Source organism: Falco punctatus (assembly GCF_963210335.1).
Source record: "Falco punctatus genome assembly, chromosome: 1".
In the NCBI taxonomy this organism is placed as follows: Eukaryota; Metazoa; Chordata; class Aves; order Falconiformes; family Falconidae; genus Falco; species Falco punctatus.
In genome coordinates this window covers 22,479,924-22,506,436 of record NC_137580.1, presented here as the reverse complement: position 1 = coordinate 22,506,436, position 26,513 = coordinate 22,479,924, and the positions used below count along the sequence as shown (strand labels likewise).

Below are 26,513 nucleotides of genomic sequence, written 5' to 3'. Positions count from 1 at the left end.
AGACCCCTTTAATCCACAGGTTCATCAGGGTCTAGAGAGGCAGTCTGAAAACTATCAATACAAAGAATAGCAATGAAAGCACAGAAATGGAAACTGCCCCATCAGAGTCAGAAGTGCCCATCCCAACACCATACTCAACGGGCAGCCCCAAGGCCAACTAGAGGATCAGAACTAAAGCCTGCAGACAGAAAGCCAGGCACACTACCAGTTCCTATCATTATGTGTAAAGGTGCTCTGCTGTATTCAAATGCCTGTTTAGGATAACTTTTCAGTAAGATTAGATTTAGGGAGTGCTGTCTGTGGGGGTTTTTTAAGTTTGTGTGTTCAGGCAGCTGCTAGGAGACAGAAAAGAAAGCAAAGCTGTCACTTATTCACCTAGAATAAACATTGCCTGTCACTAACCTGCTTTCCAAACAATTTCTGAATTAATTTAATAAATCATCTTTGTAATTTACTAAAATGTATTTGTTTAAAATGTTTACTGTTGATCAAAGCCAAAAGAATATCCATACGTCACTGTAAAAGAAAGTTAAGCTCCTTAAGCCTATCTGTGTTGTATTGATTTGAACTACCAGGAAAAGAAACATGCACTTGTATAACTTCTGATAGTATCTTGATCTTCATTTGACAATATGCTGGTTTAATGATTTAAAATTTTGATAAAATAGTGGGATACAAGGCTTTTCCCACATACATACCGTTCTGGTTTTGTTTTGATTTGTTTTTTTCCTTTGTAAAGACTTGCTTGGACTTCAAGTAGCCACATGAGAAACAGAATTATCTATGAAGGTCAGAGTAGCTGTATTTGCAGTTTTGGCATGGCCCAGCCTCTGCGCTTTACTCTCTAGTTAAAAGGTTTGTTCAGAAAAAAACCCAGAAAATTGCAGCAAAGTGAAATAGCAGCCCACTAGCTGCATCCCAAGGAAAACCTGCTCTGCTCCAGCTGGGCTGTCAGGCAGCCCTTCTAACAGGAATTCCTACACAAGGCAAAAATACATATAAAAGCTACATCCCTCAGCAATGCCTCTGGAACCTGAAGCAGGATCAGGAGCTACACCCAGACTTGTGATTCTAAAACTGCTGCCATGGTTCTTATCCTTTCTACAGCAGTGTCTATATTTCATGATTTTTTAAGCGTCCAAAGCACTTAGGATTTCACTTCAGTGTATGCCCAGCAGCACTCACAGCTGAATAGCAGAGAAGCCATGCTCTCAGCTCATGCTAAATCTCTAGCTCAGGCCAGGGAGTAGATGTTCAGATGCCCATTTTGCCTGAGGAACTTAACCAAATAAGCACACCGAGAACACACAAAGCTCCTGATGTTCATGAATCCCTGCTTCAGGGCTCAGAGAAGCAGAGGCATTACCTACAAAGACTCAGAAAACAAACAGGGGGGCACAAGGAAACGTATAGCGACAGGGTGAAAACTTGAGTTCAAGACAAAGATTTTCTGACAGGGGAAAGAAAGCAAGCTCAAACACAACACAGCACAAAGGCTGTGCAACGAAAGCCACTAGAAGGAAAACCTGTTAAAACAGGGTGCTGTGATAGTTCAGGGATAGATGGGTTAAGTATCACATGAAAGCAGCAAAGCACTCAGGGTAGGAAGGACAGGCCTGCAGAGCAGGAGGATGCTGGAGACAGACGAGGGGGAAGGCATGTTCCAGAGACACGAAACACCAGGGAGAACCAAGCGCCAAATCTCACGCTGTGTCTATCAGCCCTTACTACATTGGGGTTTTGCGAAACTCATTTCAATCCCTTTCATCACAGGCACAATTCAGAATTTCTGTGACACTCATCAGTGATGTTCCTTGCCAGTAACATCCTCTGTCACTTTGCAAGTAACTGTAGCACAGATCATCAGCTGCTTCCTACAGCAGTCTCTGGGGCTCTGAGGCTCCTACCACTTTTTTACACTCCATAAAACTCAGCGACTCCACCACCTAGCAGAACATGTTGGGATTTCTTTGAGAATCCTGTGGTACAGGGTGCCTGAAATAGTGGCTGCCAGGTTCAGAAAGTCCCTATGGGAAGCACACTTAAACATCTACCAGAAAAGAATACATGCTAAAAATGGGGCAGCAAGCACTACCACCAGTACTTGAGATCAACACCACCATGTCTACACAATATTGACATTTGATCTTTGCAGTTGCTTTGGTCTAGGATAATCTCCCCAAACAACTTGTGCAAGGGAGGCAACAGCTCAATAGACCATGAACATCTTCCTCATGAATATGTTTAAATATATACTTACTTGTTCCTCATTGAAACTGTAAGCACCCTTAATCCTGCCAGTAGTCCTGGAGCCAAACTCTTGCTTCTTGCTCTGGTACTTACCCTCTCTCCAGGGCACAGGACATGGCAACAGTTTTATATGGTGTTTAAGTTGGTATCTTGCTGTAACACGACAGAAGTGTGTGCTTGGGAGTACCCTCTTCTCCATCGTTACTAAGGGTTTGATTTGTTTAGGTACCCATGTTCCACAATAAACTCTGTTTATAAAATGAGCTGTCAGGCACACAAACATAGGCTCCTCACTCCACTACCAGGCTGGCTGCTGGCTAGTATTGTCCCTTGATTACATGTGTTACTTAACAATCTGTGACTGTCACCGCCTTGGTCCTGGGCAGCTGTCTTCTCAGGGAGCCAACACTGAATGCCTGAGAAGGGTGGGAAAAGGAGTGGTGAAAGAGCAGTGTGGCCTCCTCCTTCCCAGCTCAGGGGTGTTTGGTTTGCCATGAACTATCTCCCAATGCTGTCTATTAATAAACTTCACTCCCCTCTCCTCCTGTACCAGCTTGCTAGGACACTGGGAAATACCTGGCAGTGAGCAGGGGGCTTGCTGATACATGCTCTCTTTCTCCTGCCCTGACATGAGATGGCATCTTTCCACTATGGGCCGAGTTCAGGGAATAGCCAAAGGACCTAGGCCCTTAGTTGTCAAGAGTTGCATCAGACTCCTGATAAAATTCTACACTGCAATTTAATGCAACTTTTTGGAGGTTATTCTGTGGCTATGCAGATTCAAACCATTGCTATTTTAAGGGAAACAACCTTGTCCCAACCACATGCCACATTCAACTATCTGACTTTGTTAACTAATTAGAAGTCATTATGATGAAAAAGATTATATGGGCCAAATTTCCAGTTACTGCATAAGATGGTCCAGCCCCATAGCTGCGCTCTGGCAACACCTTTAAAGGAGTGACAACTTCTGTAAATACAGAGACACTGCTCTCCTATCTTTTCACCTCATAAACCAGCTTGTCTTTTTTGCATTGATTCTCCTCCCCTCACACTCTGTGATTAAATTGTCTCCTCTTCCCCAAACTTACTGTCTGCAGTGCCTTTTGCCTGGGCTCAGAGTCTGGACAAGAACATGCTGGAAACAAGCAGCCTTGTGCTGCTGCTGTTCTGCAGCAAATGAGCAAGCAGAATTGCTGCGTTCTCCTCATTTTACATGCATGCTGTCTTGGAAGCAGATCCTGCAACTTGTTCTGCTCAGCCATGGGTATCTGTGCAAGAGAGGGAGTAGAAAAGAGGAAAGGCTTCTAGTCTGCTATACGCAGGATCCCTTCCATGTGAGGCATAGATAGTCTGCAGGGTAAAGAATTCTCCCCTCTTAAAAACGTCAGCCCCCTCCATACTGTTATACAGGTGCGTCAGGGCTCTACTACAGCAGCTCTGCCTGCAGGAACCAGGTATTTAGCAGCTGGACCTTGCAGCACTGAACTTCTAACCCATTCACCCACAGCTGTCTGGTTTTTACCAATAATTTGTGAGGAAGGAAGAAGCTGAATCTCCTGGAGCAATTTAGACAATTCTCCGACTAGCACAGTTGATTTTTTTGACTAATGATCTTAAGATGAGTTATGTAAAAAGTATGATTGTGCAAATTTAAGAAAGAGAAGCCCTGAGAAGAACAAAGTAATTATGTCATCTGTAAGTGCACAGTCCAAGGAGATAATACACTACAGAGGATTCATAGCACACTGAAGAAACAGTAAAGTTAATCTTTCACCCAATGAACTCCAAATTTAATACACATCTCTAGGAAACAGATGTTTATTTTCTTAACTGTGTCCTGGGAGCCCATTTTTAGAAAATGGAATCAATCCGATTCCTCCAGGTATGTGTATAGCATATATTCAAGACCAAGCAAATGGACGTTTTCAGCCTCTGAAATATTCTGTGTTCCTTACTCACATTAAAAAAGCGAATGCATGAAAGCACTGGGTTCCTTTCTGGATAGAACAAATACCATCTTCCTGTGCACGCCTAAATAGAAAAACACCATTACAAAAAGCCACCAGGAGGCAGCATATGAAAACATTTGTGCTATAAAAGGACGTCCATAAAAATAAACACCAAAAAAAAAAACCAAACCCAAAACCCACAAAAAGAACCCCAAAATTCACCCGTTTCCCAAATCTTCAACCTGATATTTAGCCACTGTATTGTCTCCACCTCCCTTCTCATTATGCGTTATACACTGCTCTCCTTCTCTACACACCTGAAATTAGTATCAATTCCACTGCTGTCAAACAGCTTACTGCAGGCGCACATTTAAAATGGAAATCAAACTGATTTCTGGAATAACATTTAGTGGAAAAAATGAGTAAACAGTAGGTAGAAGTGATATGACAAAATATAAAACTTCCCAACAGACTCAACCACTTTTGCTTCCTCTGGGGTTTACCAAAACATTCCAAACCCCTGAGCTCTCTCCTAACTATTTTTCTTTTTGTTTACAAATACATAGCAAAATGCTACCCAAAAGGAAGCACTGAAATTTTCACAAACCCAGGAATATGCTCTTGCTCCTTGGACAGGCGGTACTCCTGGATCACTGCCACACCAATGCTGCTGCTACAGGTCTGGCTTGCAACTACGCTGCCCTGGCACAGAACCAGAGACATGATCCAGCTCTGCATTTCATGACCCGTGAAAGCTAGAAGTTGTCTCCTCTCCTCCGCCCCCTCGGTCCTTCTTTTCTGCTGGTATAAAAGACTGTTCTCAGTTGTGGCTCAGCATAGGATAAGAGGAGCCTAAAGTCACTACAGATATATATTAAAGCGTTTAAACTGGTATATTATTTTAAATGCTAATTATTTATGGACTTTAATACATTTTACAGTCTGTAATGCTAAACATATAGTAACTGTTCTTACAGCATCTTGTGTTACAGGCTGAGCATATAAAACACACTAAAGCAGCTAGAGAAATCTGCAAACTACCTAAACAATTTCTAAATATAGACCTATAAATATGTGCAAAATACATATAGCATATGCACATACCTATAGTATTTGCAAAATCTATCAACAGAGTACAGCATAAATGGTGTACAATCGGGTCCTCAGGAAAGGCAGTTAAGAACTAACCAAAAGACAAATCACGAAAGCAAACACTCGTATTGTCAAACTGCCAATCTGACTTGTAAGAAAATGCAGCTGTATCTCCAAGTTCTTAATTCAAACAGACAGTACACATTTTCCAATGCAAAACCCATAGTTAATTGGGAAATTAAAACACAAGCACATTGTCAGCAGAAATCACAAATTTATTAATCCTTAAATATATCAATCATTTACCATTATGGCAAGAAATATGTACACTGTGTCCCATGGTAAACTGCAGTGTTCCAAAATGACAGAAGTGTATAATTCAGTTGTGGTGGAGAGAACAAATCACAATTTCCTCACGTCTTGGTGTGGAAGACAAACTTGGTCTACAGTAATACGTCAACACCACATGCTATGTTATAAGTATAAAAAAAAACACCCTACACCTAATTTGTTAATTTTAAATACAGTTATGCCACTTATAGCCGCTTCACAAAAAAAAGGTAAAGAAATTAATGAGAAAAAAATGAGGCCATTACTTTTTTCACAGATCCCATTGGCAGGTTAATATGGCTCAACACATTTATTGTAGATGCTTATTTTAAATATATATTGTTTAAAATCATGTAGTAATTATCAGAGCTTAAATCCATCTACCATACATCCACTAGTAACAACATCAAAATGTTTAAGAACTGCTTTTGATTAGTAATCAACACAGAAAGGTGAAATGATACAAATCAGGAAGCTTTCCCATTTTAAAAACTTCAGGCTGACAAGTTGTAAATTTTTAATCGCTAAAAAGGACATTGATTTGGGATACCATGCACTATACAGCGCTACAGAAAACAGTTAGCCCTGTTGGTAACAGAACAGTTAACAAAAAACAAACAAAACCAAAAAAGAAATAACCGATCCCTGTATTTGTCTATTAAAAATGGGAGGGAAGAAACCTAAATGCTTGCAAGGATGGATTTTCACAGCGACATAAGGGAAGCAAAACCAGTCCCTGTTACAAAGTTTGTGTTCTGAACTGACACTGAGAGCACTACCTGTGCAGCGTACAAGTGTTTGCAGCCAGGGATCAAGGGCAAACCAAGTTGGTAATACTGCAAAAAACTTTGTCCTTGATACTGTATGCTGCATGAGGATTTTAAGAAACCAAGAGCAGATTGAGAGGGAGAAGAGAGGAGAAATGAATCAGTGGTAAAGTGTTAGAGAAAACTGGTGTATCCACAATACATTTCCAGAGAAGCAAAGCATTGTAAAGTAAGTAAACTCTTCATACTAAGCTTTTAAGGCTTAATATTTCTCGAGTATATTAACCACACAAGTGGTCTATATCTTAATCAAAATGTTGTGTTTTTTAAAGCCTCCTTAAAAATCTACAGTACACCCTAAAAGTGATAAAAATCGATCTTTCTCTATTCTTCCATTTTAATCCTCAAAAACTGCCCCTCAATCATCACTTAGTTCCTCACAATTTTTAATTTTGCTTAATCATCCAATAGAAATTTTCAATGAGCATAGTAAGAAAGCAAAGGTAAAGACTCAAAAGAAAAACAGAAGCTGTCAGCTCACCAGAACATTGACAGTTAATTCTGAAGTGACCAAGCCAGCAAATGATGAGATTTTTCCAGTTTACATAGACTAATAAACTAAGAAGGCTTCAGCTGGTACAAAGCCAAGATATTATCACTCCCACGTTTATCAGTGATTTCGTCCATCTACATGCTGTAATAAAAATCTGTTTTACAGTAACAGAGCTGCCAGTGGAAACCCTAACCATTCCTACCAGAACCAAACCAAAATCCTGGGACTCGGAAAAGGAGGAGTCAAAAAACAGTTCTTAAAAAAAGAGGATAAAATGTACTTTTTCTTTTCTTTTTTTTTTTTTCTTTTTTTTTTAATAAACAGGATACTTCTTAAAGTTGTCTGTCAAAACTTGGCATAAATGGAGAAAGTGACAAATGTATTCTGTACCTACTGCTGTCCATCAAATATTTTTTTTGTCTTTTATACCTTGTTATTCTCTATTTGCATGGAACATCACTTTCATTGAAATGTTAACAGTGTACAGATGGAATATACAGCAACATGGTGCATCACAAATGTGTTACATGAAGAACCTTCACAACTTCATGCACTCAGAAACATGCATGAAGAGAACGGGATGGCCAAGATGGTAATCAACCAGGTGCGTTGGGTACAGAAAATGCAAGAGTGGCACCGCTGATATTTTTAGCTAGGAGGAAGGAGAAAAAAAACAAAAACAAAAACAGATTGCCATTACTGAAGTAACATCACCACCAGATAACAACACATGCTCAAGTGTTAGCCAATACCATTACAAAAAAAATAAATCTTCTCAAGATCATTTAACACAATATTGTGAAGAAAACCAAGGGAAAAGAAAAACCCCAAATGCTCAGGCAAAGCATTCTTTTATTTTTCAAACCACTTTACAGACATTTTCCATCCTAACAACATGCCAGCGAGGTTGTTAAAATAAAAAAAAAGGAAACTGAGGCAGGAAGCCAAAGTGCCTTGACCGATTTCTTAAAGGAGGGAGGGCAGAATTCAGACGTGAATCTCTTGAGTTTAACTTACTTCCTCAGCGTGTACATTGTAGACACTGCCACGGACTGAGATTCTCATACAAAAATTGAATCAAGTAACAAGAAAGAATCAGATGTCATTTACATGCAAGACATGCTAGAGCCATATGCAGAGAGATAACGAATGAAAAGGAATGCGTAAGCAAGTAGTTAACTAACTTAGCTTATAATATTGTTTGTATTACCGTAGCATCTAGGGGCCGAAGTCATGATTGGAATCCCGCTGTGCTAGGCACTGTACAAACACAGAATAAACTCTTTACTTACGTCTTCCTGCAGGCTGGTATTTAACTTATGAAATTATAAAAAGCAGTAAAGTGTGAGAAGTGAGACAATATAAGCCTGGGAGCCTCAGGTCTGAATTTAGGTTTTGGGAGTCAGTTTTCAGTCCAATAGCCCTCTGACTGCCTGTGCCATGCAGGTTCACTCTCTGTGTGTATGTAGCTCTTAAGAACATAGAATACAAAGAAAAATTTCCTACCATCAGTCATATCACTCAGAGAGAAATACTGGACAAGACAGAAACCAAAGTTCATCTTGTCTAACTCGCAGCGAAAACTATGAACAAAATTTATTTATAAACTAAATACATGCATTTGTGCTCATACTCTTTTCCAAATAAATTATCTGCCATAAAGAAACATTTCCATATACCTGTAGCTACCAAAGAGCTCAGTTCTGTCCTTAGATTTATGTACACTCCTTATGGTAGTCCTGAAAACAAATAAGCTACTGTGCTTGCAGCAATTGATTTGATGTTTGCAAAAGCAGATCGCAGCTGCAATGGCTTTTGCAAGTTTACTGGATTTGAAATTCTTCTTCAGACATTATGTGTAAGATACTTTTTTATTACAGAAGTGCTATTGTTAACTACTGTTTTATTGGTAATAATTAAATAAATAGCTGTAGGCTGTAAAAATTTCAAACATGAGAAAAGAAAGGAAGGATAAATAATACTTTAATTAGATTTCTTCTGTAGTTTTCCAAAACTGAGAGCTCTGACTGGGAAAAGATGAAGTTCAAAGCAGTCTAAAAGACCGTCAGGATGGGTTATAGAAGGTAACTTCTAGCATGGTGCTACATGGGAATCTACCAGTTAAACTTGAGAAGATGGAGATTAAAGAAAGAATATGTAAAATAACTAAAAGAAAAATGGTAATGCTTGGGCTGAAAGGGTAACTATCAGCCTAGAGGAGACTCACTAGTCTTTTTCAATGACCTGAGCACAAGCAGTAGGGCTGATCTTATGTAGTGTATTTAACACTTAGGTGGAAGGCACTATAAATACAAAGCAAAACAGGAGTATTGTGCAAGAAGAACCAAACAACCTTGAGGGCTGGGTAATCCAGAAATGTTACATGTAATAATAGGAAGTACAAAGCTGCATGTTCAGTAGAGGTTTCTATATACTCATTGGCTGGAAATGACACTTGAGGATAAATACATGGCTGCCTTAGAAGATCTGCTGGCGTGATGTAGATGACAAAACTGCAAAAATCATGCCAGAACATAGCAGGTGTGGCATTCTCAACGGGGAAAAGAAAACCCAGCTCATGTCTGCATACCTATTCCCAGCACAGGGGAACAATGATGAAACGAGAATATTCAAGGATATATAGAATATGATTAAAATTTAGACTGGAAAGTAAGGTTTCTAACCATCAGATCAATGGTATTTTAGAACAGTGATAGCAAGTCCAAAAAACCTTCTGAATTAAAGATGAGGGATAAGGGATTTATGTGATGCTGTTGCCAGTGCTTATGCTGGGCTACATATCTAGGGCTATGTTGCAATCTCAGAACATCTCTCCATGAGCCTTCACCATGCTCTAAGGCTGAGCCGCTACTCCTCCTCTGTGACCTTTTCAGCTTGGATACCCTCTCACAATCCTGAAATCTTCTATGTCTGACCCCAAAGGCGCAGAACACCCACTGACAAAGACACAACCTTGCAGTCTCAAAGAAACTACTTCTCAGCTGCTTCCCCTTCCATCCTTAGCAGTGCCAGAAATCCTTATCTTTATTAGACAGCATGAGTAGCTGTAAAGAACTGGCATTACACAAGTCCTAAATACTGGCACTGCTTCCAAGGAACAAATCTTAGATCTACACATATGACTGCATTCCCTTGAGTTGAGGTGTGCAGCCCAAAGGACCAGGAGTTGCTCTGTGGCAGCTAGTATGTGCCCTTCATGTTTCAGAGAAACTACCTCTGGCAAGTGTTTGTAGGAGCTGTACATGTGACAGCACACAGCAACCCATCACACATGTACACATCATGCGAACGAAGTACTGAGGCTCCCATTACAACATGGTACCTCAAAAAGAAAAAGTTGCAAAAGCTATAGGGTATATCTCTACGAAGCATTACTGAAAGAATTACTACAGGAATTAATCGGGCAAATTCTGCAATCTTCCATGAAAATAATAGTATGATGGCTGTTTTGTTGCCTTGTGGTTTTGACGTCTGAGTATCATAAATTACTTTTTCTTTAGGATTGTTTCCTATAAATATGGTTAAGTTGAATAAAAATTGACAACTCCCACCCCTCTGCCTCCAAATGCGTCTCAAAAAACAAATTAAAAAAACCCAAACAAACAACCCACACAGGAAAAGATTAAATAACTCTCTAGTCCAATTCATGTCATTCTGCTATAAACACTTACCGTACAGGGTGCACTGGGACAGGTGAACCTGTTTCACTTATGCTGTCTTTACAAACATCCAGGTCAGATCCCTTGACAAAACAACTCTTTATGAAAACATTAAAAATCTACCTAACACTGCATTTCAAGAAAATGTAGCTACTCTTTTTTCAATATTACTTTTTAAAACATTGCCAGTGAAGCTGGAATGTGAAAACTAAAAGACAACACTGTTCCTGCTCCCATTGGTTTCATATTTTTAAATAAAATACAACAGTTATCACTAGGTAGTCAAATTACCTTCTTCCTAAACTATATATAAAAAAAAATCATCCCCACTGAAGTTTAACACTTCATTCTATCATGTCCCTTACTTTATCAAGTATTATTTCATATGGGAGAACAGCGTTGCAAGAAGTAAAATACGGGACATGATGAAGTTCAAAGGATGAAATCTAAGCTCTTAGCATCCATGCCAGGAAATTCAGCCACTATCCCGATTAAGACACCTCACACAAATGTAATTATATCCTACACAGAGGGCTCGCACCTGAGGAAGCCAAGGTCTATGCCAGTGCTGCCTGATTTGGAACAGCCTAACCTGAGCCAGAAGTCAGTGAGGCTGGGCTCTGAGGAACACAGCAGCATTAGTGAAGGCTGCAAGCAGAAGGAAAGCAAAGGACTTGAGAGCAGATCCTCTTGAAGAAGCCATGACTCTTTTATCTTGTTATTGCAACTATGAGTATGCTGTAATTTTACACTGCTGAAAATCTGGCTCTAGGAATTCAGGTTTGCACACGCTGAATCATGGCATGACTCTGACGGTACGAGAGGCCAGGCAGAGATGCCCGAATTAACGAAAGAGAAAGAAGGTGACAGGAGCGATCTAAGGCTTACCCACACAGATGCCATAACTATCAGACAGTGACTACTCAGCAGTTAAGTGAAGAGTGTGGGAAAAGAGACCAGAATGTGATAGGTACTTGTATGACTTAATTTACAAAGTAAATAGGTACACTGGCTCAAAATCAACTTGCAGTGAACATAACTGGGCCTGAGTAAGTAGAGGTGGCTGGACATCACAACAAATATACTTGAAATTCAGTTTTTCAAAACAGTGATACTTTTTTCCTTGAAACTTTCCTGTCGGCTCTAACAGCTCCGCGTATCCTATTGCTTTTAATTTTTCCAGGTTTTCCTGAAATTCTATTTCAGGTTTTCCAGTCCTATTGTATCAAGCTTTATCTACATTAAAAACTTTTTCTGCTCTTCAAGCTGTCAGTTCAGGGACTGAGTTGGATCAGTGGGCATCACAGTTGAAAACAATGAAAAAAGCACTACTTTAAAAATATTTGCACGGATACTATATGCACACTGCTGAACATAATACGCACTGCATAAATGACCACAAGAAATTACACTATCAAAAGGACGGTTTCATAGTTTTTAAGGCCAAAAGCAGCTATTAGACTATCTGGTCTGACCTACATAGTTTAAGCTTGTGGTTGGAATTGTTTCTTACTTGATAGGTACTGTTGGTGACCCTGAACGGTGAAAATGAACGTTCTGCCATTTCCCATCACGACGGTGCCAGACCCGCGTTTCCTCTGACTGCATAGTCTTTGGCATCCCGCTTCCATCCATGTACTGTGTGAGCCGTATATATGCAATGCAAGCAGCATCATCACCCACAAGGTGGACATGAGGATTGAGGATAATGGTGTGGATTGGCTTATTACTTTTGGATAAAGCTAGGAAGGAAACACACACACACAGAGGACACATTACATTTTTTCCACCTAAGCCAAAACAACTTATCTCACTCCATTTTACAAAACACAAAATCTCAAGCCTAGCAGACACAAAATAATAACTATTGTTTACTGATAATCAGGAGTGACAACTGGCTCAAGTACATTGCAGCAATGAGCACAGTCACAGCATAAGTATGTTCTCCCACTTCCTATATGGAAACCAACCAAATGCTTAATCATGCATATTATTTAATCCACATACATACATGGATTAGATAAAGTAGGGACCACCATCTTGAGTTTCCCAGTACTTCAGTTTCACTGCTTAATGTCTTAATGACATTTGTATTTGATATTTTCAGTTAAAATAATTCCACTTTTAACTCACTCTTGTGACTTTTAGTAAGTGCTGATATCTATGAAAACTAAAAAAAGCAGCGGTAATGAAAGGAAACTTTATAAGGAAAAATATGGAAAATGCTGTTTTGGAGATGAAAGAGAATTTACAAATACAATAAACCCATTTTATGCTCAGACATTTCTCAGAAATTACTGGATAAGCTGTCATCCTAATCTACAGTATTTTATTTCCTTTTGAGCAAGTCCACTCTAGAATGGTTACCAACATTATATGATCCGCCAAAACTTTATTAAATCAACTTTACGGGTAATTTTTCTTTCCTATAGCTGACATGATTGTAATATATACATTATGTATATTGATGCTTTCATATATAAACCCACATACATACATATACATGCACACCAATACAAAAAAGACAACTGATTAGATCCTCAAGCAGTATAGACTGACTGAGTACAACGTCTTCCCCAATACATCACATACTCGCTGGAAGTGCTGACAGTTACAATCACTGTCACATGATTTAGTTACCTTTCTTTTAAGTATACTCAGCATAAATTTCTTTTTTTCCCAATGGAAAAAAAAAAAAGTATGAGAATTACTTATCTATGGGTTTTTTTGGTTTTTCCTTTACACGTCTTGACTTTTGTCTTTCCAAATACCTGAAACTTTCCTCCATTATCCAAGATGCCCTATGATGTATGAATGAGCACAGCAGAAACAGAAACACATACAGCAGAACTCTGCAACAAGTAATATTCCCTTCCCCTGCCCAAATCAATGTACTCCCAACCCCAAATGCTAATTAGATCAGAGAAACACAATCACAAGGAACAGATGAAGCTTCACAGAGAAGAAAAAGGAATGTTTACCATTTTCAAAGTAAAACCGGTGAAAGTCCATCCCTTCTACTAGATTACCCAAAGCTTCAGGTTCGAAAGATGTAAGGCCTGGATCACAGATTTTTCTGTGGAAAAGAGAAAATTCTGTAATCAACACATGCAAGTGTAACACAACTTCGGAGAGATTACTTTTTAAGTGTTTCCTTTATTCCCATTGGACATGTTACCTGTGCCACCACACTGGAAAAGAACAGAACCAAAATGGGGAGAATTAGTGGGAGCTTCGGTTTTGCCTAAATTAGTAAATTTGTCAGCTTACTTTAGGTGGACTATATTTCATATAAGTAATCTTTTGACCAAAAAAAAAGACTGCCAAAGGAGGCCCCACAAGTCAATGGTATTTACAAATAAGAATTTTTACTTGTGAGACTGAACATGCTTTATGCAAGCCAACAGATATTTTTTTATGTCTCACCATTATTTAAGCAAGATTTAATTATTTTCTTTAAATGACAAATTCAGGTAAGAATTTGGAGTAAGTTTCCACTTAACATTTATACAACAAAGGTTTTAATGTGATCATACTAAACTAAAGCCTAGTGCTGGCAAGTCTTTAAACAGGATAAGTAGTGTCACTGTTGAACTGTGAGGCTTGTGTTGCGACATGATAGAATCCATCCAGAGAAACCGGAGACCAAAAGAACTGCTGAGAAGGGCTTTCCTCTACTTTTTATAAACTTTTTTTTTTTTTTTTTTGAGATAGGAAGAGAAGAGAAGCACTGATGGAACTGTGTCTTTGCAGAGAAAAGCTGAGAGAGAAACTGGTCCATTTCCCCCAGCAAATTTTTGCACAGTGATCAGTAGAGGCTGGTGGAACCTGAATTCCATATAGTCTTTCACACTCTGAAGTACTAATTGGATTCTAGCTAACATCAATCCTCTACATAAAATAAAAATTTTCTGTAGAAGAGGCTTCTACTGTGTTTTCTGGATTCTAAATCACAAACGCGACTTTACTTTCATACACCTGGATGTATCACTGCCTATTTTGTGTTAGGATTATGATCCTGTCTCAGCAGAGTAGTACGTTGGGTTTACACTAGGAGCTCCTCTGAAATTGGCAACCAGGCTTGTGTAAAGCTGGGGCAAAGCAGCAATGAACATGTCTTACGTTTCTTGGGGGCATCTGAGAATGAACTTCAAAGTACATAAATACAAACACACACACTCATATATAAATGTGTATTTATATGTACCATCAGTGTCAAATATGTACCAAAATGTCAATTACATGAACTCTCCTCACTCCCTCCTAAATGAGAAAACTTACGTGTAAGCTTCAAAGTCGCCATTGTTGATGGCTTCAATCAACTGCTCAGTAACCTTGATAATCTCCTGCTTACGAGCTAGAAAGAGATACAAACACAACTCGTAAAATGGAAGGCAACATGGAAGATGACAGCTGAAATAACAAAGGTACTCTCATTCCTCAGCTGGCAACAGCCATTTCTCTTCCTTTTCTATGACCAAAGGACATGATGTTATATTGCTGCTTTACACTGTTGGGGCTTCAGTGTACTCCTGTATTCATCAGGAAATTAAACACACGTCAAGATCAATCCACTATCATGCTTCTAAACATCTTTCCTTCACTGAAGGATCTGCTGTTTAAAAAGCAAAGCAAAACCAAACCCAACCCAATCCCCAACTCTTAACTTCAAATTAAAGGAAACTGATACTGTTTTACAAGCAATGCTCTATCTAATGTTTTATATGCACCTGGAGCCTCTACATTTTAAAGTGTCTAATGATGATTTTCAGGAACTCTTGTAAAAATTGGCGTTTGCTTTGGTCACATGTGTACATTTAAGTAAAGAGGAATTTAGACCTTAAGCCTATAATCAAGATCCTCTGGTGCAAAGCTCATGGATTACACATAATGCATCCACAGGTCTAATTACAACAGTGTCCTTCAGCTCTGACTTCTGTGGTTGTGCTTATCTTTTGCTTGTAAAATGCTTCATGGAGCTATATTATAATAAATCTCAATTATATCATTCTGCAGTATTACAGTACCTCTACTAACAAATAATAACAAATGCTAAATAGTGACAGAAGACCAATACATTAAAAACAACAAGCAGCACATATATTTCTAGTAAGAATATTCTAAGTCAAGCAGCGTTTCAGTAAGCTTCAAAGGCAAAAGTATGCAAAACAGTTTCTCATTTATCAGCTAAGAAGTAAGCTCACAGTTCAGTATTTGTCCATGTTGATAGTGGTTACACTGAAACAGTGCAGAGTAAACAAATTCTTGCACGCTGCTATGGTTATTACTAATACCAGTTACTCCAGGAGGGCAAAGTTTAAGAAACTTTTATCAAGATGGAAAACCTTACTGCCTTCACTTTGAAAACTGACTTCTGCTTTTAAAAACTTGTTTTTGTGAGGAACAGACATTTACATTTTTGCACTGTACATTTATCATTTTGTAAAGTTCAACCTTGTCCCAGTGAAGTTCAACTGGAGTGGCACTGCTGTCAAATATACAGATTTTTCTGAGTTTAATGCTGAACAGGTAACAGAGAGAGATTTCACAGGTACATTGGCAAAGATTTAACTTAGATTCAACTCCTTATTAAACCTCAGAAAATCAATTTGAAAGACCAAGCTTGAAATAAAAGGAAATGCAAGCAACCAGGCTGCAGTAGCTTTCTTGCGCAAGCAGCGGTTGTAACTCTCCTGCACGCTCCTACATGTGGACTAGACTATTAACACACACATGAAAATATGCTTGGAATGTTAAAACCAAAGTACTGAGAGCTCGCATTCTTCTTCAGAAAGAGAATGTTGGGGAGCATAGGCACAATGTAAGTCTCCAATGCTGTACAGCAAGAACTGGCATCATGATGGTAGAGAACCTTTTCATTTCTTTTATGCTCCACCCTCTCTTTTTGTAAGTGCACACATAATATACCCCGATAAAAGGCACCAAAAAGAAACCAGCAAGGAAAGAAATGACAGAGGAAAAAAGTGGAAGTAAAGGTCTAGCAAGGCTTTTTGTGATTAGCTCTTGGTAGAGCGCACTACTAGATAGTATGATGGGTAAGAATATTTCAAGTATGAATCGCTGTATTTTCCACAAAGATTGTGGAAAGAACGAAGAATTTTAATGAAGAGATGTTTGGACTGCTGATCAGCAATGGCTCCATTGTCGTATGTTTAAACAACATAGACCAAACTGTGGACACTGTATGGCATTGTCAGCACAAGCCAAGTGGTAGGATGGTTCAGTAAGACACAATGGGGCAGTGTTAGAAAAGGCTGGCAAAAATAAACCCAGAATATGCAGACCTCGTGCAGTGAGGGTATCACAGGTTTTGCATGCAATATACATGTAACTAAACCAAAGGATTTGATTAAACAATCTGGTAACACATTTCAATTAGAGAGTAGGAAATTACAGTCTATTAAATCAGACAGTGGAAAATGAGCTAAAAATCTTTGATGCGCTGCTACATAATCATGAGATCATGTTGTTGGAGAACAATGTGAGCAATGAAAACATCTACAAAAGTACTGTAGTTTCCACATGCAAGAGACATAAAACCACACGGACATGTAATTTTACTTGCATTTGGCTGGAGGCAATTAGCAATATGCCCTTTTTCACTAACATCAGTTGTTCCTTTTCCATGTTTTACCACGAGAAGCCCACAGTTAACTTACGTGTTATACATACTCTGACAGGGAAGAGCAAACAACAGTGAATATCTGAATACATTATATTACAAAATATTCTGTGATCCAAGCTCAAAGGTTTATTAAAGTGTTTTGTTTTAAATGAATGGTGTGCAACACCAAGGTAGTTGGATGGTAGCCTGACCAACTGGCATCTGTCTTCAATAGTATGGGTTAAAGGAATGTGAATGACAAAAGTTTATCTCCATAAATCTTTGAGATGTTGAGATTTGATTTCAATCTGAATGAGAATGGAAATTTTTGCTAATATGCATTTTTAAAAAATTGTTTTGTGTCAACCAAAATGTTGCACTTCAATCATACCTTTGATGTTGTACTACATTACAAGACACAGTTCAACATCAGCCTCAGAAGGGAGAAACTGAAACACATTGTCACATCGCTCTTTTTCCTGTTTTTTCTTCCAAATGAATTTTTCCAAATTTTTCTTCCAAATTCCAAATTTTTCTTCCAAAATGAAGCAGAACGTATGTTTTCATTAAGCTTTCTGATAGGAGCCACCTTGTATTACAGAATATGGTTCCAGCAAAGTTTCCCTGGGCAGTACGAACATCTAGCAGAGCTGTGCCTGCTGACCTGCCTATGGAATATGAAACACATGCATCAGGAAGCTCTGCAGGCCAGCAAAGTAAGTGAAGGAGATTAAGGCAGTATCACTGGCTCAAATCAACCACCACCCAACTCTAGCACTACATCAGTTCTCCCAGTACTTGTGGAAAGTCTTCACAGTTCATGATGTGGACCATCAGGAACAGAAATATATTGCCAAATCATGTATCTTTGACTAATTTCTCAATTCTTCTACAAAATTACAAGCACCACGTGAACCTATGTATGAAAGCAACTACACTACTCTTCCCTTTCAGCAACACACAATTAACTACACACATATTAGAAAACAAGATTTCTTCCTATTTAGTGGCCTGATATGCAATCTCATTGGCAGAAAGTGACTAAGAGCCAAAGACAGAGGTGGGGCATAATTTAGAAGGTGGTGTTCCAGAAACTATTTCTCCTATGTGCAAACCCCCACTTTGTTCTGAGCTCTTACTCATTTGAGAGCAAGAGTGAGCCTTACAAGAAAAAGATGGTCAAGAACACAGCAGTATGAAATGTTCAGTACCATCAGCATCAAAAAATGATTAAAAATCTCAGCAGCCCATGCGATTTTACACAAACCTCCTACTGATTGTTTTGGGGATCTTTTTTACCTTAGCATTTTATACTTTGTGTGTGGGTGCGGGGAGACAAGAGTACAAATACAGACAAAAAGTATTTCAACCTATAAATACATTGCCGAGGAAGCAGAGGTTGAGCCTGGGAGGAAGGAAGACAAAGGAGACAGGGAAGAACTGGAATACAACAAGAAGAAAACTGGAAGGAGACTGGAAAGCAGCAAGAAAGGAAATGCAGCCATGACTCGGTGGTCACGTGAATCAAATCAAATACTGGTGCTTTTCCTTAGCACAAAGGAAGAAATAGGGAGGGCACTGAAGGTGAACTAAGGTGAAATGGATATTGGTATGAACAAGGTCCTGCTATTGCAGACATCTGACAGAAATAATTGGCATTTATTAAAGTGGTAAGAAAATTACCAGATTTTCATTCTAAATTTGATGGACTCCATGTAAATTTGATGCACTCTTCCAAACCTTCACTTTCTTTCTCCATCTAAACACACATTACAAACTACACAAGGACAACAAATGGACATACAGGACATAGGGAAGAGGCATCTCGCCAGTTCCCATCTTCCAGGTATCTTTCACTTTTGTAGCAATCATTATTTTAATTCCATTTTTTTTAAACCAATAGTAAGCTTCATTTGTATTGAATTCTAGGAGAATTATGCTGTTTGATGTACAGTGGCAGTTTTATGCTATTATACTTTTTATTTGATGTGCAGTAAGAACTTCCTAAATAACATACTTCAATTTTGGCTGAAGCCAGCCAGGGATCTGCAGACTCTACGCACAGTTTCTTTGGCATTATGAGTTACATGTATTACGGCTGTGTTATTCCCTTCTTTTAAAATACTGTCACATGTTCAGAGTACAAGGACAATATCTAGACTTAAGGCATTTAAGAGTTTGTCTGATAAATGAAAAAAACACTCTAAGATACAGGAGGAAAACTCAAAAATTGTAATGGGATTTTGATAAAACTGGTTTAACTACTTTTTCTAGGGGTGTGGTAAGAGCCAATTGAAAAATTAAAGCCTGACCCATCAATACTGTCTTAGAATACAGCAATAGTTTTCTATGGCATAAAATTATACAATCTCTGTAACAAAGGATTACCTAAGGAAGAATACATTTAGTGTTTTTAAAAGAACTGAGGTGTGAGGGAAGAACATTGTTACAGAAATTGAAGATGTTGATCTATTTTCTTGAAAAACTAATAATCAAAAGGACTGCAGACAGCATGGCAGAAAGCTACCATAAAATGGCAAACTTGTGTGGAAAAGATGGTACCTTTTATGTTTTTTGCTCAGAATAAGAGAGAAGTAAACACATTAAAGAAAAGATCACGGACCTGCTCTCTAAATATAACCTTTACCCCGTAGGGGCAGTGAGTTAAGGTAGGAAGGTAATAGTAGTTCAAAAAAATACAACCCCTGCTTTAGCAAGTGAGTAAGTATATGACTAATACAAAGGCAGTTCAAGCAAAAATATTATGAAGAAGAACTATAAAAAGACCAAATAAGAAGAAAAAAACCCAAAACAGAACGCTTTCTAGCACTGGCTAAAATTATTTCTGCAGCACTGCTGCAGTATATATGCTAACTTCAAGTGAGTTATTAACCTCTAGCTGTATTTCATTACCTGTTTTTCCCCTCATACAGAGTGGGGATAATCTTTTCATAATTAAAGAACACAAAATAAGTAAGAACATAATTTATTCAAAAAGCATCTAATACTATAAATGCCTTAAACCTATAAGGTGCAGTCTCACGGCTAGTGAAATCAAATATGACAGAAAAAAAAAAGTACAAACAGCAAAAGCTGTTTTTCTACAAGGGAACTATGGGGCATTTCTTCCCTTCCTGTAGCCCCAAGCAACATTTGTAAACGCAATCTACAAGAATCACACAGAAATGATGGTGGATATTCTGGTATTTTAATTGCAGTGAGAAGGTGTAGAAGACAAATGAGCTGCACATACGTTAAAATGAAGCCTTCAGAAACACACGCACCAGAAACTTCATGTTTTGTGAAACACAAAAATGAATCCTTTGTAACTTATTGATCACCATATTACCCATTATTTTTTTTAAAACTTCCACCATTATTTTTGTTCTGAAAATAATAATGTAAAACATCTTAGGCTTCATTCACATATTGGAGTATCCTTCTGCTGTTATCAGTACTGTAGATGATTGACCATGTGATTACTATAACTGGAATAGTTATTAATTGCCCCCACTGATCTTAAAGAAGCAGGAATACACTTTTTAAATTGTTCTTTGACATACTTAACACAAAGTAACCCTAGGAACACTCACCATACTAGGAAAGTATAAAACCAGTATTTTTGGTCTTTCAGAAAATAGTTTATTTAAAAAGTACAGTGCAGCCAGCACTTGCAACAGGGCCTGAAAAATCCATAGCAAAGACAAATCACCTTCATCTTTCAAATAAAATAAAATACCCAAATCAGAGAACTGCATGCTCCCTGCCACTGATTGCTTTGAAATACATAGCGATGAAATCCCTGCTAAGCAGTAAAGCACCTTTCCAGAAGAATGAGGTAGCCGGTTTACAAATTAGCACATGAACTTGAAGATAACTAATATGATTCTGCTTCTTACTTGCTCACATTCTGTTGCTCAAGGAAAAAAAAGAACCTTAAAAACTTTTCCACTCAGTATTCTTAACTACCTATCTTGGTACACATCAGACTGGATTAATCTCACATTTTGGAAATGTATAAGCACAGACAAGTGTGTTTGTTCTCTCAACTCCCATTCCTTATAGTCAATGGAGAGAAATAAGCACTTTCAGGGCACGATCCATCACATCCAAAAATAGGTATTAAAGACAAGCGTGACTCATCTGGCCTATTTGCGTTGACTAAAGGGAGTCTAGACAACTAGCTCAAATATAGGCAACTACACTATGGAGGATGTCTGAATCTGGGGAGACAAATCCCACCCCTTCCACTATCATTTTTAAAACATACAGTCTTTATCAAGGTGACATTCGTCTGCTAAAATTGAATGGCACAGTATGGAAGAACCTACCTTAATTTCTGATCTGAACATCATCCCAACAAATAGCGATTAGTTGGAAAGCATACAACCACTGATGTTATTTCTATACTCTGTAAGTAAGCAAGGTTTGAAAAGAAAAAGGAAGAGACTAGAAGTTTTATCCTCTGTTGTATAATGAACTCTGGCTATATGCATGTACCAGATACCCTTCAACTGTACAGCATGGACTACTACCCCAGAAGCAAAGGAATACAGCAAGTGTCACAAAACAGTTTTCAAAACCATTCTCTTCACACCAGTATTTGTAAATTCTCTGCTCATAATTTTTTACAATCTATTGCATAAATATTCCAAGAAAGTAATTTCTGTGAAGAAAAAAAAAAAAAAAAAAAGGGTGCTACATGAATAAATGACTAATTGAAACTCAGATATACATAAAAAATAGCTAGACCCTCAGATGACAAGGCATGCTCTAGCAGACTTCCCATTCAAGAAGTTTACAAAATTTAGTGTACGTAAGATCAGAGCTTATCTCTCACCCTACTGCTTAACCTTAAACTTTGATATGAACTAAGACATCTGAGTTGTCATCTCACATGTAACATGTCTTTCCTAGAGCCTGCTGACTCCAAAGATTCACTCTGATCCATCAAATTAGGATCTGGATGGATAGTTTGTAGAATTTTTTTTAGGTTATCGACTTTCACCATTCTGAAAACCTGTAACCCTACTACTTACCTAGAGAAAAAAAAAAAATTAATAATTCATTAGGTATGTAGGGAAATACCTGAGAAATTATCCCAGCACTTTTCCACCCTATAGTGACAAAAAAATACCAAACACACTGAATGCAGCTCCTATTTAAACCTTTACCATGATGTGATGTTAAGCAACTTGTCAATGCCCTGCATGGTTTCTTTTCATTTATAGGAAAATGATGATTTCTAAAGATATTCTCTCCTTGGAGCTACTGTACAATTATACTAACATTTATACTGTATGGCAAATGTTGACAAATGTTTATTTTTTAATGACAAATCACTTACAGTCTGAGAATAAAGCTGTATCATGGTCACTGCACTTACAAGATACTGCACTTTTTCTCAACGTGTTACATTAATCATGGAATCTGGCTGCTGTCTCAAGAAATGATGTTTAAAGTCTTGGTAAGCGAGACATTAACAAGCTTTGCTGCTGTGCGCATTTTTATTTAAACTGTGCTCTTACCTAATCACTCTACCTATTCAGAGAAATCTTGTTGTCCACTAGTGTTTTACAATGGAAAATCAATAATAATCCTCAATTCTATGTCTCTTTCCTTTTAAATAAGCATTAAAAAGAAATGAGATGTATTGAGTTAATAATGATAATAATAATGACCCCAAAGAATAATTCTAAGAAATGTGGCATTTGCCTGTCTTACTCATAGGAAAACTGCGCTGCCTTTAAAAATATATTCCTCAATAATTTAAGGACCTAGGGCTTGAATGGAGATGTTTTATTCTCCAGGACTCACTTTATATGATAATCCTTCCTCAACTTGTCTTTTCTCAACATACCACACATACATCACCTTTCCCCCGTGTTTGTGACAGCAGATTAAAACCTATCAAGTTTACCACCTAAGAAATCAGTATTTTTCTTGTTAATAATTATACCATATACCAATAATTATAATAATTGCTACTTAACAACAAACAGAGGGTGAATTCAGTTTCATACTACACAGAGCTAACACTGCAGATTATTTTGGTTCCCACCTTCTTACCACTGTGCTGTCACAAAATAGCTGTCAGGTATGGGTGTTCATCCAACTCATCTCTGGAGCCCTTCCCATTTCCCAGATGCTTTTGAGATGAAGAAACTGCATGTGCCTCTGACCACCAGCTCCCATAATAAACTTGGTAATCTGACTTCACTGTGTAATTTTTTTCTTCTAAATCCTCAAATTTGCTCTTTGAAAACACTGACGTGAATTCTCCTGTGATGTATTTTAAAAATCGAAAGCACCTGAGCCTAGATCATTGTCTCCAGCAAGCCCAGTAACCCCCATGTAGTTTACAAAAAAAGTCTCAGCAATATGAATTTTCACTGCTAGTGAAAATTATTCACTACTATAGCTGTTTGCAGCAGTTATCTTTTTTCTGGTGAATCTAAGTCTGCCACATGCTCACCACTCCAATAGCCCCCTTATAGTGATATAACAGAGACCTCTGTAATGTGTATCAGTATTCTGGAACAGATCATTAGAGATAGTCCAACAAAATTCCACTTCAAAATGGTATTAGCAGAAGCACATCTGCTGTTAGTCACACCAGCAGTTTTTTCCCTAATAGCCTATCATGTTCCTAATGTCTCCTCTCAGCGCTTTTCTTCTTACTTGAACTTGAATTAATCCTGTTCTTGGTAGACAATAACCACTTTTGGCTTTCTGAATTTTCTCAGCCCACAGGACTGTTGATTCCTATTAAATGTACAGCTACGGAAAAAACAGTGTATCATGGATATCATGGATATTTCTAAAATCATATTATACTGGAATTGCACATTTTTTAAAACTAAGCTGAGGACAGGTGAGGTTATGGGGACTTTACAGTTTCTTTGGTCATTAAACATTGAATGAAATTAAATATTCCCATTATTGGGATGAAGTTATTTTGAAGCATCAGAATACAAAAATACAAGCCAGACTGGTGCATCTTCAGATACTGGGTTAACATCTTCTGTTTTGCCTACTAGTGTTTTGGCAAATTCTAAATTTCTTCTCTGTAAATCACTTACACAGAAGCGAGCTGGTAAGCTAACTACCAGATGTAGCAGTACCATATCTCCACCAAGCAGCTTTACCAGAATAATTTCACCTAATATTTTTCCTGCCTCTCAGCAGATGGCTGTTTAATTTGATCTTTGTTGCATTCCTTAAACTGAATTCTACCAGCATTTCTAAATAGGATTTTTGAGAAGTTTATTTTGTCGAACAAAGGGGCAATGAAGTGTGCTCATTTCTGAAGCCACAGAAAGAACAGAATAAGTAAGAGATTGTTCACTTTCTTAAAATGTCACTGTATACACATACTATGCCATTTCTGCACAACACTCTTCAAGTAAACTAAAACAATCTAATTTTTTCAAGTATAGTGACATTACTTGTGGTGCCTCTGTTCCTATATTTGGTAACAAAATTAGTAATCAACATCTACATTTAAACATGTGGTCTTAGCACTAGTAACTATGCGATGAAGCAGGAATGTGAGGCTGCTAGCATTCAAATCTGAAAACGTTGGGTACATAATGGGCACTCTGGGATGTATACTGTGGATGGAGTAAAAGCCTTATGGTATGTGTAACTGATGTCTTAGCTTTGAATGTTATACAGGTCCATGACTTTCCTATTAATTCCTCTCTTTTTACGGATCTGTGCAATTTGTGCTGTAAGTTTTTGTAGTTCTAATTTGATATAAAGTTGTCTGTATTTTGATATACACTATCCTGCTCTTCCCTTGGAACGGAGGTACTCTTTCAACATTACCTGCCAACAGTTGTGACTGGAGACAGCCTACCATCTCGGGGACTCATTCTCCTCTCCCCTGCATCAGTTGCACCTACCAAACATTCCACTCAAATCTGAAAGAAGGTTCAGGCCAATTACACACAGCCCGTGTCTCCAGGGGCTCACCTGGATCTCACCCTTCACCAGTGTAAATGCCTATTCTCAGTACCAGTGCAACTACCTTAACAGGCACAGGATACAGGATCAGAATCCAGTAAGCAGAACCTACATTCCCTGGGAAGTCATTTCCCACTTCAGCTTATGTCCCTCCACAATAAAGGATTTCTAAATAATTTCTTAGTTAATTTATACGCAAGAAATGCATCTAGCCCGGCCTTTGATGTTCTACCGCTACACAAGCTACTAACACAATGCCTTTCTTCCCTCTCATTTAAACTACTTGAACATTGCCTCCTCACCCTAAAGATTTCCTTTACAGTTAACTGGTCACTAAACATCACAGATCTCCTCCTAAGCAAAGCATGAAGCTCTTCAGTTGTCATGGATCAATGCTGCAAGCTAACAGCTGTCACAGCAGCTTTAAAGCTGGTTTATCAATGGTGATGCTAAAGAAAGTAACTTGATGACATACAGAAATGTAACAGGTAATTAATCTGGAGACCCTATCCAGGATTCAAGCCAAAGGTGAGAGTGTAACCTATCTCTAAGTTGAAAAATACTGCAAAGATTACCTCTGCAAGACTCAACTTTCTGAAATACAGACCTACTTATACTTAGAGCTGATGATAATACTTTTACAATTAATAAAACCTGGCCAAAAAACATGTATCTAAAAAACCATACTCCATAATTTCATAAACCTTAAGGAAAGGTCTTTCCTAGATCAGGCAGATCACAGCACTGACCTTTATTGCGCTACTGTCAGAAGATGGGGCGGGAAGAGAAGGAGGGACAAAAGAGATCATCTGAACTGATGAGACTCTCAACTTACACAGCACAGAGGAAGGAGTGGAGTGGGAGAGCTCAGACTCAAGCGAATGACTCTCCGAGTTTGCATTTTTCATGGACTTGCCCGCTGAATTGATGGAAAGAAACACAACATATGAACAAACAAAGATGAAGAGGTAGAGTGTGATCAGAATCCTCAGCAGGCACGGGCAGCAGGAGCGGCCGCTGGGGCACGGCAAGGGTGGTGACCAGTGAGATGAAGAAGCAATGGAAGAGAAGTGGTGGGTGGAACATAACCTCTCCATGTCACCCTCCTTTGTGAGAGCTGTATGAGGGTCAAGTAGATGTGAAAGAAAAAAAAGAGAAGGCCAAAGGAAAAATAATGATAATTTAATTAGAAGCAACAAGAATCTTTACAAAATCTTTGAGCACACAAAAAATGTTAATGATGTACTTTTGGGAGGCAGTGTGGGTGCCAAAGAACAGTTGTAAAGGTCATAGCCA

At 38.3% G+C, this 26,513-nt stretch overlaps 1 protein-coding gene across 25 annotated transcripts in view; it reads right to left on the bottom strand.

The window, feature by feature from the left end:
* Positions 1-26,513, bottom strand: part of CAMK2D (calcium/calmodulin dependent protein kinase II delta) — a gene marked incomplete at its 3' end in the record, with an annotated part of 209,310 nt that overhangs the window by 44,382 nt on the left and 138,415 nt on the right. For 13 of the 25 annotated variants that reach the window (XM_080373680.1, XM_080373687.1, XM_080373695.1 and 10 more), the window contains 6 exons: positions 26,053-26,136; positions 14,906-14,981; positions 13,606-13,700; positions 12,138-12,366; positions 8,155-8,204; positions 5,549-7,596 (listed from right to left, as the gene is read on the bottom strand). In XM_080373680.1, the coding sequence (XP_080229806.1) occupies positions 8,198-8,204; positions 12,138-12,366; positions 13,606-13,700; positions 14,906-14,981; positions 26,053-26,136 (491 nt within the window). Of the gene's footprint in view, positions 1-5,548; positions 7,597-8,154; positions 8,205-12,133; positions 12,367-13,605; positions 13,701-14,905; positions 14,982-26,052; positions 26,137-26,513 lie in introns of those variants that run through there. The other 12 variants (XM_080373700.1, XM_080373704.1, XM_080373685.1 and 9 more) reach the window with 4 other exon arrangements.